Source organism: Bos indicus x Bos taurus, chromosome 23 (assembly GCF_003369695.1).
Source record: "Bos indicus x Bos taurus breed Angus x Brahman F1 hybrid chromosome 23, Bos_hybrid_MaternalHap_v2.0, whole genome shotgun sequence".
Taxonomy (NCBI): Eukaryota; Metazoa; Chordata; class Mammalia; order Artiodactyla; family Bovidae; genus Bos; species Bos indicus x Bos taurus.
In genome coordinates this window covers 7,354,087-7,370,422 of record NC_040098.1, presented here as the reverse complement: position 1 = coordinate 7,370,422, position 16,336 = coordinate 7,354,087, and the positions used below count along the sequence as shown (strand labels likewise).

Below are 16,336 nucleotides of genomic sequence, written 5' to 3'. Positions count from 1 at the left end.
CTATCAGGGCAAGAGGTGGTGGTTTTCATAAATTTATATTGGGTGATGCAGATAGGTTTCTTTGAGAGGGCGACATCTGTGGACGTGATGCTTCTTGAGAGAATGTAGTCAGGAAAAATTCCTAAGGCCACAGACCACGGGGCCGGTACAAAGAACAGATAGGGAGCCAGTGTGGCAAAAGTAGAGTGAGTAGGGGAAGCTGAGGCTGTCAGAGGGAGATGTAACTGGGAGAGCTTGGTCCTATGAGGACTTGTAGACCATTTCTAAGTTTTCAATATATTTTAATTTGTTTTTACTGATGCATAGTTGATTTACAATATTGTGTTAGTTTCAGATGTACAACAAAGTGATTCAGTACATGTATACACATACGGTGTTTTCCAGATTCTCTTCCCTTATAGATTATCATAAGATGTTTAGCACAATTCAGTTCAGTTCAGTTCAGGCACTCAGTCGTGTCCGACTCTTTGTGACCCCATGAACCACAGCACATCAGGCCTCTTTGTCCATCACCAATTCCCGGAGTCTACCCAAACTCATGTCCATTGAGTCAGTGATGCCATCCAACCATCTCATCCTCTGTCGTCCCCTTATCCTCCTGCCTTCAATCTTTCCCAGCATCAGGGTCTTTTCAAATGAGTTAGCTCTTCGCATCACGTGGCCAAAATATTGGAATTTCAGCTTCAAAATCAGTCCTTCCAATTTCCTTTAGGATGGACTGGTTGGATCTCCTTGCAATCCAAGGGACTCTCAAGAGTCTTCTCCAACACCACAGTTCAAAAGCATCAATTCCACACTCAGCTTTCTTCACAGTCCAACTCTCACATCCATACATGACTACTGCAAAAACCATAGCCTTGACTAGACGGACCTTTGTCGACAAAGTAATGTCTCTGCTTTTTAATATGCTGTCTAGCTTGGTCATAACTTTCCTTCCAAGGAGTAAGCATCTTTTAATTTCCTGGCTGCAATCACCATCTGCAGTGATTTTGGAGCCCAGAAAAATAAAGTAGGCCACTGTTTCCACTGTTTCCCCATCTATTTCCCATGAAGTGATGGGTCCAGATGCCATGATCTTAGTTTTCTGAATGTTGAGCTTTAAGTCAACTTTTTCACTCTCCTCTTTCACTTTCATCAAGAGGCTTTTTAGTTCTTTCACTTTCTACCATAAGGGTGTTGTCATCTGCATATCTGAGGTTACTGATATTTCTCCCAGCAATCTTGATTCCAGCTTGCACTTCATACAGCCCAGCGTTTCTCATGATGTACTCTGCATAGAAGTTAAATAAGCAGGGTGACAACATACAGCCTTGACATACTCCTTTTCCTATTTGGAACCAGTCTGTTGTTCCATGTCCAGTTCTAACTGTTGCTTCTTGACCTGCATATAGGTTTCTCAAGAGGCAGGTCAGGTGGTCTGGTATTCCCATCTCTTGAAGAATTTTCCACAGTTTATTGTGATCCACACAGTCAAAGGCTTTGGCATAGTCAATAAAGCAGAAATAGATCTTTTTCTGGAACTCTCTTTCTTTTTTGATGATCCAGCTGATGTTGGCAATCTGATCTCTGGTTCCTCTGCCTTTTCTAAAACCAGCTTGAACATCTGGAAGTTCATGGTTCACATATTGCTGAAGCCTGGCTTGGAGAATTTTGAGCATTACTTTACTAGTGTGTGAGATGAGTGCAATGGTGTGAGTTTGAGCATTCTTTGGCATTGCCTTTCTTTGGGATTGGAATGAAAACTGACCTTTTCCAGTCCTGTGGCCACTGTTGAGTTTTCCAAATTTGCTGACATATTGAGTTCAGCACTTTCACAGCATCATCTTTTAGGATTTGAAATAGCTCAACTGGAATTCCATCACCTCCACTAGCTTTGTTCATAGTGAAACTTCCTAAGACCCTCTTGACTTCACATTCCAGGATGTCTGGCTCTAGGTGAGTGATCACACCGTTGTGATTATCTGTGTCATGAAGATCTTTTTTGTATAGTTCTTCTATGCATTCTTGCCACCTCTTCTCAATATCTTCTGCTTCTGTTAGGTCCATACCATTTCTGTCCTTTATTGAGCCCCTCTTTGCATGAAGTGTTCCCTTGGTATCTCTAATTTTCTTGAAGAGATCTCTAGTCTTTCCTATTCTGTTGTTTCCCTCTATTTCTTTGCACTGATCGTTGAGGAAGGGCTTTCTTATCTGTCCTTGCTATTCTTTGTAACTCTGCTTTCAGATGGGTATATCTTTCCTTTTCTCCTTTGCTTTTGGCTTCTTTTCTTTCACAGCTATTTGTAAGGCCTCCTCAGACAGCTGTTTTGCTTTTTTTGCATTTTGTTTTCTTGGGAATGATCTTGATCCCTGTCTCCTGTACAATGTCATGAACCTCCGTCCATAGTTCATCAGGCACTCTGTCTATCAGATCTAGTCTCTTAACTCTATTTCTCACTTCCACTATATAATCATAAGGAATTTGATTTAGGTCATACCTGAATGGTCTAGTGGTTTCCCCTATTTTCTTCAGTTTAAGTCTGAATTTGGCAATAAGTTCATGATCTGAGCCACAGTCAGCTCCTGGTCTTGTTTTTGCTGACGGTATAGAGCTTCTCCATTTTTGGCTGCAAAGAATATAATCAATCTGATTTTGGTGTTGACCATCTGGTGATGTCCATGTGTAGAGTCATCTCTTGTGTTGTTGGAAGAGGGTGTTTGCTATGACCACTGTGTTTTCTTGGAAAAACTCTATTAGATTTGCCCTGCTTCATTCTGTATCCAAGGCCAAATTTGCCTGTTACTGCAGGTTTTTCTTGACTTTCTACTTTTGCATTCCAATCCCCTATAATGAAAAGGACATCGTTTTTGGGTGTTAGTTCTAGAAGATCTTGTAGGTCTTCATAGAGCCGTTCAACTTCAGCTTTTTCAGTGTTACTGATTGGGGCATAGACTTGGATTACTGTGATACTGAATGGTTTGCCTTGGAAACAAACAGAGATCATTCTGTCGTTTTCGAGATTGCATCCAAGTACTGCATTTTGGACTCTTTGCTATGCTAAATCGTTGATGTTTAACTTGAGTAAGTCAGGAAACCACTGGAATGTTTTATATTTTAAATTTATTTAATTTTTCCTGGAGTGTAGTTGCTTTACAAAGTTGTGTTAGTGTCTACTGTACAGCAGGGGGAATCAGCTACGCATAGACATATTGCTGTTGCTGTTTAGGCACTGAGTGAAGTCTGACCCTTCTCGACCCCGTGGCCTATAGCCCACACAAGGTTCCTCTGTCCGTGGGATTTCCCAGGCAAGGATACTGGAGAGGGTCGTCATTTTCTTCTCCAGGGGATCTTCCTGGCTCAGGGACACAACCCACGTCTTCTGCATTGCAGGCAGATTCTTTACCACTGAGCCGCCTGGGAAGTCACACATATACATATATAACCCCTCTCCTTTTTGATTCCCTTCCCATTGAAGTCACCACATAGCACTGAGTCGAGTTCCCTATGCTATACAATAGGTTCTCATTAGTTAGTTTTGTATCCTATACCTATCAATAGTGTATATATACATCAATCCCAATCTCCCAATTCATCCCACCCCCCTTCCCCACTTGGTATCCATATATTTGTTTTCTATGTCTGTCTCTATCTCTGCTTTGCAAATAAGATCATCTGTACCATTTTTCTAGATTCCACTTGTACATTTTAATATATTTAATATAAAAAGTGTTTGTCTTTCTCTTTGTGACTTACTTCACTCCGTGTATCAGTCTCTAGGTCCATCCACGTCTCTACAAATGACCCAGTTTCATTCATTTGACACGATTCAATCTATCTGGCTGCTGTGCTGTCACCGTTAGAGGGTGAGAGGGAAAATGGAAGACCTTAGGAAGCTGTTGCAACCACCTGGGGGTGGGGGAGTGATGGACGGTGGTGGCTTTGGTGGCAGTGAAGGAGAAGATAATATTTCTGGGTATATTTTGTAGGTAGATTAGCAAACATTCAGCCATGGTCAAAGCCAGCTGTATGTAAAATGTCATTAAAATAGCTGACACTAGACATGGGTATCTTTTTGTTTCGTTTTTCTCTTTTCGTCTCACTGTCTTCTCCTCCACCTCCTCCACCTTGGCACCTTTCTGGGGATTCTAGGTTTTCAACGATTGTCACATCCCTGCTATCTCAGAACTAACCAATTCTGTATCCCATTCTTTTGCTTCTCTTCAGCTAGCTTTTCCAAACTCATCTTAGGAAGGATTCACACTCAAGTGACAATGATTGACCAAAGCCCTAGTTTCTTACTCCTCAGGGAGTTTTGCATTTTTACTAAGGGATGATTGTGCAATTTAACTCAAAGAGACTTTTCTAAGACTTGAACAGCAGATGAGGAATTAAAATTTTTTTTTATACCTCCTGAATCTTATTGTAATTTTTAATGAAATGTTTCAATTTAAGTCAACAAATATTTGCTGAACATTTGTTCTTTGCCAGCTTGGTACTAGGTGTTGGAAATAATATAAAATCTCTCCTCTAAATGGCCTATGAGGCTAATACGGATGGCAGAATCTTGTAATGCAATGAAATAAATGCTATACACTTGCTAGAAACACACAAAAATAAATCGGCCATGGAGAAGGGACCTGGGAAGAACTGTCCGGGGAACTTCTCCTAGTAGCTTGCAGCCTCTCTGCCTGGCCGTTATCTACAGCCAGCCTGCTCTGCCCACAGCACTTCAGTTATCAGGCTCAGTGTGGACCTTGTGTTCTGCCAGTGATTCAGATGTAAGGGACGTGTCTGGGCAGCCTCCTCCTGTGAATTGGATCAGGGCTTGGCTTGAGCTTTCGTCTCAGGGAGACGCTAACCAGGGCAGTGTAAACAGGGTCCCTGAGGAGCAGGAAGCAGACATTTGGAGTGATGCTCTCAGCCATGTGATGCATGCTTCTAGACAGAGAAGCTGACTGTACTGAAAGTGTAACCATAAGTTCAAATCCCTGATTCTCAAGGCAAGTAGCACAGTTTGTTTTGAGGTCCCATAGCTCTTTATTACTAGAGCCTGTGGTGAACTTAACGTGTCAGTGATGGGGGGTGCGGGCTTCCCTGGTGGCTCAGACAGTAAAGAATCTGCCTACAGTGCAGGAGACCTGGGTTCAATCCCTGGGTCAGGAACATCCACTGGAGAAGGGAATGGCTACCCACTCCAGTATTCTAGCCTGGGAAAGCTCACGGACCGAAGAGCCTGGTGGGCTACAGTCCATAGGGTCCACAGAGTTGGGCACAGCTGAGTGACTGACACTTTTACCTGGGCTTCCCAGGTGGCGCTGGTGGTAAAGAACCTGCCTGCTAATGCAGGAGGTGTAAGAGACACAGGTTCGGTCTCTGGGTTGGGAAGATTCGTTGGAGGAGGGCGTGGCAATCCACTCCAGTATTCTTGCCTGGAGAATCCCATGGACACAAGAGCCTGGCAGGTTACAATCCATAGGGTTGCACAAACTCGGACACAGCTGAAGTGACTTAGCATGCACACACGCACACACAATGAAGGGGTGATGGTAACAATAGTGGTGGGAAATATTTTCTGAAGGGGAAGGGTGTTCTTGCTATCCTCATCTTCACACCCAGGATTTATGTTGCAATATCTAGCATTGCCTCTAAATAGAATTAGCTCTGATAAACTTGCTTACAAAATACCAGTTCTTTTTTTAAACCTAAACTTTGCCCTGCACCTGTCATGTAGTAGATATTTAGGAAATATTTATTGAATGATGGCTGAAAGCATAGATTGTAAGTTGAAGAGATATAATAGTTATCATTGAATTTTTTTTGCTGGATTCAAAGTCAGCCTAGTTGGTTCTACCTTGTATGATTTGTTAATGGTGATTCCAGTCTGTAGTATTACAGCCTATTATTATTTGAGTTATAATAACAGTGATTGGAGTGATTTGTAATTTTAAACCAAAGAGGAGAACTCAATATATTTGATTTAATACCTGGAAGCCTTGAAATGCTGAAAAAGAAATATGTTCCAAATTAGAATATTGTTAAGAAAACACAGAGGAAATATAGTGAACGTAAAAGGCATCTCTTATGGCAATAAGAGTCAGTGATGCTATCTAACCATCTCATCTGTTGCTGCCCCCTTCTCCTTTTGCCTTTGATCTTTCCCAGAATCAGGGTCTTTTCAAAAGTGTTGGCTCTTCTCAACAGGTGGCCAAAGTATTGGAGCTTCAACTTCAGCATCAATCCTTACAATGAATATTCAAGACTTATTTCCTTTAGGATTGACTGGTTTGATTTCCTTGGAGTCCAAGGGACAATCAAGAGTCTTCTTCAGCACCACAGTTCAAAAGCTTCAATTCTTCTGTGCTCAGCCTTCTTTATGGTCCAACTCTCACAATCTGTACATGACTACTAGAAAAACCGTAGCTTTGACTAGATGCACCTTTGTTGGCAAAATGATGTCTTTGCTTTTTAATATGCTGTCTAGGTTGGTCATACCTTTTCTTTCAAGGAGGAAGCGTCTTTTAATTTCATAGCTGCACTCACCATTTGCAGTGATTTTTGGGTCCAAGAAAATAAAATTTGTCACTGTTTCCACCTTTTACCAATATATTTGCCATGAAGTGATTGGACAAGATGCCATTAGTTTTCTTAATGTTGAGTTTCAAGCCAGCTTTTTCACTCTTCTCTTTCACCTTCATTAAGAGGCTCTTTAGTTTATCTTCACTTTCTGCCATTCAGTTCAGTTCAGTTCAGTTGCTTAGTCGTGTGAGATTCTTTGCAACCCCATGGACTGAGCACGCCAGGCTTTCCTATCCATCATCAACTCCCGGAGCTTGCTCAAACTCATGTCCATCGAGTCAGTGATGCCAACCAACCATTTCATCCTCTGTCGTCCCCTTATCCTCCCACCTTCAATCCTTCCTAGCCTCAGAGTCTTTTCTAATGAGTCAGTTCTTCATATCAGGTGGCCAAAGTATTGAAGTTTCAGCTTCAACATCAGTACTTCCAATGAATATTCAGGACTGATGTCCTTTAGGATGGACTGGTTGGATCTTCTTGTAATCCAAGAGACTCTCAAGAATCTTCTCCAACATCACAGTTCAAAAGCATCAATTCTTCAGTGCTCAGCTTTCTTTATAGTCCAATTCTCACATCCATACATGACTACTGGAAAAACTATAGCCTTGACTAGACGGACCTTTGTTGGCAAAGTAATGTCTCTGCTTTTTAATATGCTGTCTAGCTTGGTCATAGCTTTTCTTCCACGGAACAAGCATCTTTTAATTTCAGGGCTTCAGTCACCACTTGCAGTGATTTTGGAACCCAAGAAAATAAAGTCTGTCATTGTTTCCACTGCTTTCCCATCTATTTGCCATGAAGTGATGGGACCAGATGCCATGATCTAAGTTTTTGAATGTTGAGTTTTAAGCCAGCTTTTCCAAATCAAGAGGCTCTATAGTTCCTCTTCACTTTTTGCCTTAAGGGTGGTATCATCGCATATCTGAGGTTATTATTTCTCCTGGCAATCTTGATTCCACCTTGTGCTTCATCCAGCCTGGCATTTCGCATGATATACTCTGCATATAAGTTAAATAAGCAGAGTGAAAATATACAGTCTTGATGTTTCCCAATTTGGAACCAGTCTGTTGTTCCATGTCCGGTTCTAACTGTTGCTTCTTGACCTGCATACAGGTTTCTCAGGAGGCAGGTCAGGTGGTCTGGTATTCCCACATCTTTCAGAATTTTCCACAGTTTGTTGTGACCTACACAGTTAAAGGCTTTGGCATAATCAATAAAACAGAAATAGATGTTTTTCTGGAATTCTCTTGCTTTTTCTATGATCCAGTGGATGTTAGCATTTGATCTCTGGTTCTGCCTTTTCTAAATCCAGCTTGAACATCCGGAAGTTCATGGTTCACGTACTGTTGAGGCCTGGCTTGGAGAATTGTGAGCCTTACTTTGCTAGTGTGTGAAATGAGTGCAATTGTGCGGTAGCTTGAGCATTCTTTGGCATTGCCTTTCTTTAGGATTGAAATGAAAAGTGACCTTTTCCAGTCCTGTGACCACTGCTGAGTTTTCTAAATTTGCTGGCATATTGAGTGCAGCACTTTCACACCATTGTCTTTTAGGAATTGAAATAGTTCAACTGGAATCCCATCACCTCCACTAGCTTTGTTCGTGGTGATGCTTCCTAAGACCCAGTTGACTTCTCATGCCAGGATGTTTGGCTCTAGGTGAGTGATCACACCATCATGGTTATCTGGGTCATGAAGATCTCTTTTTTTTTTGTAGTTCTTCTATGTATTCTTGCCACTTCTTTATATCTTCTGCTTGTCTTTTCCATACCATTTCTGTCCTTTATTGTGCCCATCTTTGCATGAAATGTTCCCTTGGTATCTCTAATTTTCTTGAAGAAATCTCTAGTTTCTAGCATTCTATTTTTTTCCTCTATTTCTTTGCATTGATCACTGAGAAAGGCTTTCTTCTCTCTCTTTGCTATTCTTTGGAACTCTGCATTCAAATGGTATATCTCTTCTTTTCTCCTTTGCCTCTAGCTTCTGTTCTTCTGAGCTATTTGTAAGGCCTCCTCAGACAGCCATTTTGCCCTTTTGCATTTCTGCCATAAAGGAGGTGTCATCTGCATGTCTGAGGTTATTGATATTTCTCCAGGCAGTCTTGACTCCAGCTTGTGATTCATCCAGCCCAGCATTTTGCTTGATGTACTCTGCATATAAGTTAAATAAAGAGGGTGACAGTATACAGCCTTGACGTACTCCTTTCCCTATTTGAAGCAGTCCATTGTTCCTTGTCTGGTTTTAACCGTTGTTTCTTGACCTGCACACAGATTTCTCAGGAGATAGGTAGGGTTGTCTTTAAGAATTTTCCAGTTTGTTGTGATCCACAGAGTCAAACGCTTTGGCATAGTCAATGAAGCAAAAATAGATGTTTTTCTGGAACTTCCTTGATTCTTAATATGTTGATATCCAATCTTGCTCTTTCCTACTTTACCGTATTCAATTTGCCTTGATCCATGAAGGGAAAATATATCTTAGAGATGCATAAGGCTCCAGATAGATGAAGTAGGAGAAAGGACATCTGGTTGCTGTAAAGAAGTACAATCTCCTGGTCTAGAAAAATTATATCACAAAAAAAGAAGGATTAAGTTACGACTTCTATTGCAAAACTATTGTAAATTATGGAAGAAAGAAGAAAGAAAAAAGAAGCAAGCAATTTTTTTTTTCACACAAAATTCCAAGGTAAATTCTGAAAATTATGGCAAATTCTTAGTTTGTGATTGTTTACAAAAACAACTATAACTGGAAGTGAGAGATTTTCTTAAAGCAATAGACGTTTGTTGAATGCCTTCCAGGTTCCAGCTTTCGTGATGTCTCTCATGATATCACGAACAAGGAAAGATATCTTCCTTTTTTCCTATCTTCCACTAGTCCTATTAGAGGTCTAGTGATGTATTCCTGTGAATTCCCACTTGTTCTGAATGTTTAATCCAAAGCATTCTTGAGATCACTCTCTATCTCATCATTTTACTTTAATTTTCTGAATATTATTTATCTTTCTAGGACTTTTCTTTATTATTTATTTATTGTTCATTTGTTTCAGTTCAATGAGATATCAACTCTAGAGAGTAAAGTCTTGTGAGTTTTGTTTACTGCTGAATCTCTAATACTTAGAACAATACACATGACAAAGTGGATACTCAATAATAATTTGTTGAATGACTCTGTTAATTGGACTGCTGTATCCAAGTAAATTTACAAGATGGTTCAATGCCCATCAGGTTGGCAGAATCCAGTAGGCAAGAGCTTTCTGTCCTTAATGTGTGACTTGAATGAAGATAAAAATGGTTCATGAAATAACATAAAAGTTTTAACTTTACAGTTTACAATGACAAACCAAATATAAACCAAATGTTAAAAAGAAATGAAAGAGTAATATTCCATTGTGTCTGTGTACCACAGTTTCCTTACCATTCATGTGCCAATTGACATCTGGGTTGCTTCCATGTCCTAGCTATTGTAAGCAGTGCTGCAGTGAACACTGGGGTACATGTGTCTCTTTCAGTTCTGGTTTCCTCTGTGTGTATGCCCAGCAGTGGGATTGCTGGGTTGTATGGCAGTTCTATTTCCAGTTTTTTAAGGGCTCTACACACTGTTCTCCATGGGGGTGGGTAGTGAGTTGGAGGGGGAGTTCTGGATGAGGAGACACCTGTACACCCGTGGCTGACTCGTGTTGATGTATGGCAAAACCACCACAATATTGTAAAGTAATTAGCCACCAATTAAAATAAATTAATTTTAAAAAAGAGATGAAAGAATTAGGAATTTTAGGCTCTAGCATAGTCACTGTGATCCAATAATATATAAAATGACTTCAATTTCACGCTCTTCTGTATTCTAAACATAACACAAAAACTAAGGAGACAATTCCTATGATTATTATCTTCACTGTATTAATTGAGTTTATTGTCAATATCATGTACATGATGATGATATTCTGCCTTGTGTTAAAAATAATCTAGTTAAACATATCTTTTAAATTTTTACATATAGTAGTGTGTATATATTAATCCCACACACCTAATTTATCCTTCCCCGCACCTTTCCCCTTTGGTAAACATAAATTTTCAAATTTGGTAAACAGAATTTGGTAAACATAAATGTTTTCAAATTCTGTCAATCTGCTTCTGTTTTGTAAATGAGATCATTTGTATCATTTTTTAAATACAACACTGTAAATCAAGTATGCTGCTGCTGCTGCTGCTAATCACATAGACGGCAGCCCATCAGGCTCCGCCGTCCCTGGGATTCTCCAGGCAAGAACACCAGAGTGGGTTGCCATTTCCTTCTCCAATGCATGAAAGTGAAAAGTGAAAGTGAAGTCACTCAGTTGTGTCCGACTCCTAGCGACCCCACAGACTGCAGCCTACCAGGCTCCTCCGTCCATGGGATTTTCCAGGCAAGAGTACTGGAGTGGGGTGCCATTGCCCAAGTATACTCTAATATAAAATCAAAATTAAATTTTAAATACGTTAAAAGAATATTGACAGAGGAAAATGATAGTGGAGTTCTTCAGTTGAGGATCAGTAAGAAAAAGGTTGATAGAGATAGCAGTATAACCATCACACAGAAGAGACCTCTTAGTCAAACAGGGAAAAAAAGGACTAATATCCTCTAGGAGTAAGTTAGTAGAACCATATTTTGTCTCAATATAATGGAGAATTTTGTACTAATTGTAACAGAACAAAACGTGCTACCTTGGGAGGTGTGGTTGAACAAGGGATCAGATTTGGCTAAGGGGGTTGAACCAAATTGCCTTCAATTTCACTTCTGAGTCTAATATTATATGGCATTACATGTATAATAGCAAAATATTGCTCTGACCAAGCTTTTCAGCTATATTCTTTACAGCAGCTGAGGATAGGCGAGCAAAGGTTATAAATAATTATGCACCCTGAAAGATGAGGTGAGGTCCTATGGTAGATGAGTCATGGCTGTTGACCTGGAGCACCCATGTACAAATCCCAGCTATGATTTAGTAGCTAGTGACCTCGGAGAAGGCAATGGCACCCCACTCCAGTACTCTTGCCTGGAAAATCCCATGGACGGAGGACCCTGGTGGGCTGCAGTCCATGGGGTCGCTAATAGTCGGACACGACTGAGCGACTTCCCTTTCACTTTTTACTTTCATGCATTGGAGAAGGAAATGGCAACCCACTCCAGTGTTCTTGCCTGGAGAATCCCAGGGACGGGGAAGCCTGGTGGGCTGCCGTCTATGGGGTCGCACAGAGTCGGACATGATTGAAGTGACTTAGCAGCAGCAGCAGCAGCAGACCTTAGATAAATTCTTTCTTAACATCTCTCTGCTTTGAAGTGAAAGTGAAAGTCGCTCAGTCATGTCCGACTCTTTGCGACCCCATGGACTATACAGTCCATGGAATTCTCCAGGCCAGAATAGTGGAGTCGTTAGCCTATCCCTTCTCCAGAGGATCTTGATGACCCAAGAATAGAACTGGGGTCTCCTGCATTGCAGGTGGATTCTTTACCAACTGAGCTATTAGGGAAGCCTTTTAGTTTCCATATATAAAGTGAAGGTAATATAGTATCTACGTCATAGGTTTGTTTTGATAACTCAGGGAGATAATACACAGTAAGCTTTTAGAGCGTACCTAGTAAGCTTTTAGAGGGTGCTGCTGCTGCTGCTAAGTTGCTTCAGTCGTGTCCAACTCTGTGCGGCCCCATAGATGGCAGCCCACTAGGCTCCTCTGTCCCTGGGATTCTCCAGGCAAGAGTACTGGAGTGGGGTGCCATTGCCTTCTCCAATGCATGAAAGTGAAAAGTGAAAGGGAAGTCGCTCAGTCGTGTCCGACTCCTTAGCGACCCTATGGACTGCTGCCTACCAGGCTCCTCCGTCCATGGGATTTTCCAGGCAAGAGTACTGGAGTAGGGTGCCATTGCCTTCTCCGTTTTAGAGGGTAGTGATTGTTAATTATTATTGCAACTATTGTTACAATTAAATACCCACAAAACCACTGTGGAGTATTAATAACATTTTTTCTGCATTATTTATCTGTTTAGATATTCCTTGGGAGAAGATATCTTATTGAGAGATATGGGTCTGGTGGACCTGAATTCCAAATCTTTTAGATTTTATATGGGCTGTGGTCTTAGATGAGTCATCTGAACTCACCACATAGCCTTTGCTTAATGATTGTTTAGTTATAGGGATTCTGCAAAATTAAATGAGGCAATGCATGTCATTTTCCTAGTTATAGATGTCGGCTCTTATTTTCCATGTTGAGATGGTATTTTGCTTCAATCATTAATTTAAATACATTATTTTCTGGAGACTATAGTAGTACAGTAAGTCCCCTACATATGAACCTTCAGGTTTCAACCTTTCAAAGATGTGAACGTTCATGCCAGCCCCTATATCCCAGCTGTTGTACTGTAGTACTGAACCTTTCAAGGTATTGTACTGTAAATTTGAAAATGTTTCATTTTTTGTGTTTGTTTCTAATGTACATTTTATTTGTATGAAAAGTATTACAAACCTATTATAGTACAGTACCATATAGCCAAATGTATTTGTTGAGTATCTAGGCTAACTTAGTTGGACTTAAAAACAAATTGAACTTACCAACGCGCTCTTGGGACGGAACTTGTTCATATGTGGGGGGCTTACTGTACCAGGTCAACAGAGAGACTCAGGGCTTGAAGGGGCCGAAGCATTGCTTCTTCCATCCCTGGCATTTTTTTATTTTACTTGATTACTCTGTCTTCTTCTGTAGACCCTTTGGTTTGCTTGCAGGGGATGAAGACAGCCTGGTGCTGTGCGCCAGTTTCCCACAGCTCTGGGGCCGGTGGGGAAGCTGCCTGAGACAGGAGCTTTTGAAATGAGAGGAACCTTGAACTTGGCACCCAGAGCAATTCAACACTGGGATTTTGATTATGTCTATGATCCTGATTTCTACAGTTTTCTCATGCTCAACCCCATATACTCTACAAAACTGAACTGGATTACCCCAACTTTTACTTAAAACTTGGAATATTTTATCTTTTGATTCTTTAATATCACTGTATTGGAAAGTGAGGAGAGGGTGATGAAGTTTAAAAAATGAATTTAAGACCTTCTAGTGGCCTCCTAGTTTTCCCATTATGGAGTTAAATTGCTATCACATCTATTCAAAATACTACTTTTTAAACATTATTACCAGATTTTATGTGTTCTGATCACTGTTTTTATAAATGATGCAAGAGACTGTATCAAGTTCAATTAAACTTATTGGCATAATATTTGTTAATTACAGCACCATAAAAAAAGACCCACATTCCTTTGAGAATCAAGCAAAAATACCCCAAATATTTATACAATAGTCTTCCTGTCACAGCATACTGCCAATGAGAAATTTACATATAACTTTGTAAAAAGGAATGTTTTTAAACTCTGAAATGATATACCATATAATTGCCTATAATCCCTAGGCTGATGTTTTACTGTGGTATTTGCTTCTCATTCTAATAAAACATTAACAGGAAGAGCTAATTTTTTTCTGTCAAAAGCAAGTTGTTGAAGCATAATCATTGTTTCCTTCATTTGATAACATGTCGTTTAACTTAGTAGAACTGGTCTAAAATTATGTCACATTCTTTCCCCTTTTCAACTCCATTCTTACTTTCTGGTTACCCCCCATTCTAGCAATACAAGACCAAGTCCAGCTACAAGGCTTTTGCAGCAATCCCAACAAACACATTGCTTTTGGAACAGAAGGTCAGTGTTGGCTCAAAAGCAGAGTACATTTTGGTGATGTTTTCTAAGATTGCTCATGTTTTTTAGAAAATTTCTGTTTTCAAGTTTTGCATTTACCAAAATAAAATGCTGCTTTTAGTTTAGGATGACATGGTGAAAGCATCTTGGTGAGTAGAAGTGGAGACATCATTAATTTATCAGTAGAGTCTGGGTAGGAGCTGTCAGGCAGCTCTGGGAAACTTGATTACATCGTGTATCTCTGAGTATATCCCTGTCCTTTGGAATTTTAAATAATTGTTAAAATTTAAGTGTTTCCAGGATGGTGGTCCCGTGATGATTAAGACTTCGCTTTCCAGTGCAGGAGGTGTGGGTCAGTCCCTGGTTGGGGAGCTGAGATCCCACATGCCTCACAAAAAACCAAGACATAAACCAGAAGCAGGATTATACAAATTCAGTAAAGACTTTAAAAATAAAGTCCCCATAGAAAATCTTAAAAAAATATGTAAGGGTGTCCACTTCTGTTCACATTGATCAGTCGACGGAGTAGAGGTAAAATGGGGTTACATCTGGTCAACTGGCCACCTTTCAAACTGGGTGATTCATAGGTGGCTCAGATGGTAAAAATCTGCCTGCAGTGCAGGACGCACAGGAAATGCAGGTTCAACCCCTGGGTTGGGAAGATGCCCTGGAGGAGGGCCTGGCAACCCACTCCAGTATTCTTGCCTGGAGAATTCCATGGACAGAGTAGCCTAGTGGGCTACAGTTCACGGGGCCAAAGAGAGTTGGACACGACTGAGCGACTAACACTTTCACTTTAACACACTACAGTGGCTTCCACAGGGTGGAAATGCATTAGCCAAGCACCTAACTTAACCTCTTAAATCTGATCACAGTCTGAACATCTTTATCCTTCTCACTGATCTGACCTCCATGAAGGAGATAGAAGGTGGAAATCCTTTCCAGTGACCCAGCTGCTTTCACATGGCTCCAGGGCATTTTTGATTTGCTATTAAGAGTCATAAAGTATAAAATTACAGGATTCTGCTTCGCTGGGTAAATTAAATTAAAGCCTCTTGTTTCACAAGTCCATTACAAAGGCTCTAATGAAGTCCCAGTGGAGGAAATGAATGAAATCAATTACCAAGTTTATGACATAGTATAGTTCCTATGTTATTTTTATGCTATTTATTTAGGCAATATATCTTTGATTGCATGAAGCCCATTTTTGTGTGTGTGTGCAATTATAGTGTTTCAAATAATATTATTATTTGTCAAATGTTAGTATTTCCAACCAGGTGATATTTTGACTACTGGTTTTTGAATATACATGCTAAAATTTTTAGCATGATCTGGAGAATAAAACTGTATGTTCTCATATTCTGTATATTCCTTTGTCTAAAAAATAGGAATTGTTAGTGGGGAATGCTAAGAGGTGTATAAGTGAACATTAGTTGACAGAATCTCTTACATTGTGTATCTCTGATAACGAACTGTTATCCAACTGTGGCCCAGAGTATGCTCTATATATCTGAATCCTTTGAGGTGGGGTGGGAGTTACTTGGTTGCAGGCAGATGGGTAGCTTTTTCCTCTAGCTTCTTTTCCAAATTTTGACCTTTTATGATTCATTGAAGGATAACATAGGGGAATTCCCTGGTGGTCTAGTGGTTAAGACTCTGAGCTTCCACTGCAGGGCACACGGGCTCAGTTCTTGGTTGGGGAACTAATATCCTGCATGCTGCATGCCCACCCCTACTCCCTCAAAAGGGAGGTTTCCAATAGCGGGAGATTTCTGGAGGCATGAGGAAGTGACACCATCACCGTGTCACCAGATACCCCTTATCCTATGTCTAGAGTTACCATGTGGAGTCTTAGTAGAAGTGTTCCTTCACCATAGACCCTCTGCCCATTTAGATGGATGTTTCCAAAATCTGCTCACAAGGGCCTGCCTTCACAGACATGAGAGAAGCTCTTCCCTCACCAGCCATGCAGACTTCCTGGTTTCAGAATTTCTGTCTTTTTCAGTTCAATGGATTTTAAGGATTATACTTTATTAGTCAGTCATTAAAAATGAAGAATGATTAGCTTAATTTCAA

The 16,336-nt window shown here is 40.4% G+C and overlaps 1 protein-coding gene across 12 annotated transcripts in view; it reads left to right on the top strand.

The window, feature by feature from the left end:
- Positions 1 to 16,336, top strand: part of MLIP (muscular LMNA interacting protein) — a 295,087-nt gene that overhangs the window by 174,209 nt on the left and 104,542 nt on the right. For all 12 annotated transcript variants that reach the window (XM_027524178.1, XM_027524174.1, XM_027524168.1 and 9 more), the window contains one exon: positions 14,192 to 14,263. In XM_027524178.1, coding sequence (XP_027379979.1) covers positions 14,192 to 14,263 — 72 coding nt within the window. The remainder of the gene's footprint in view (positions 1 to 14,191; positions 14,264 to 16,336) is intronic.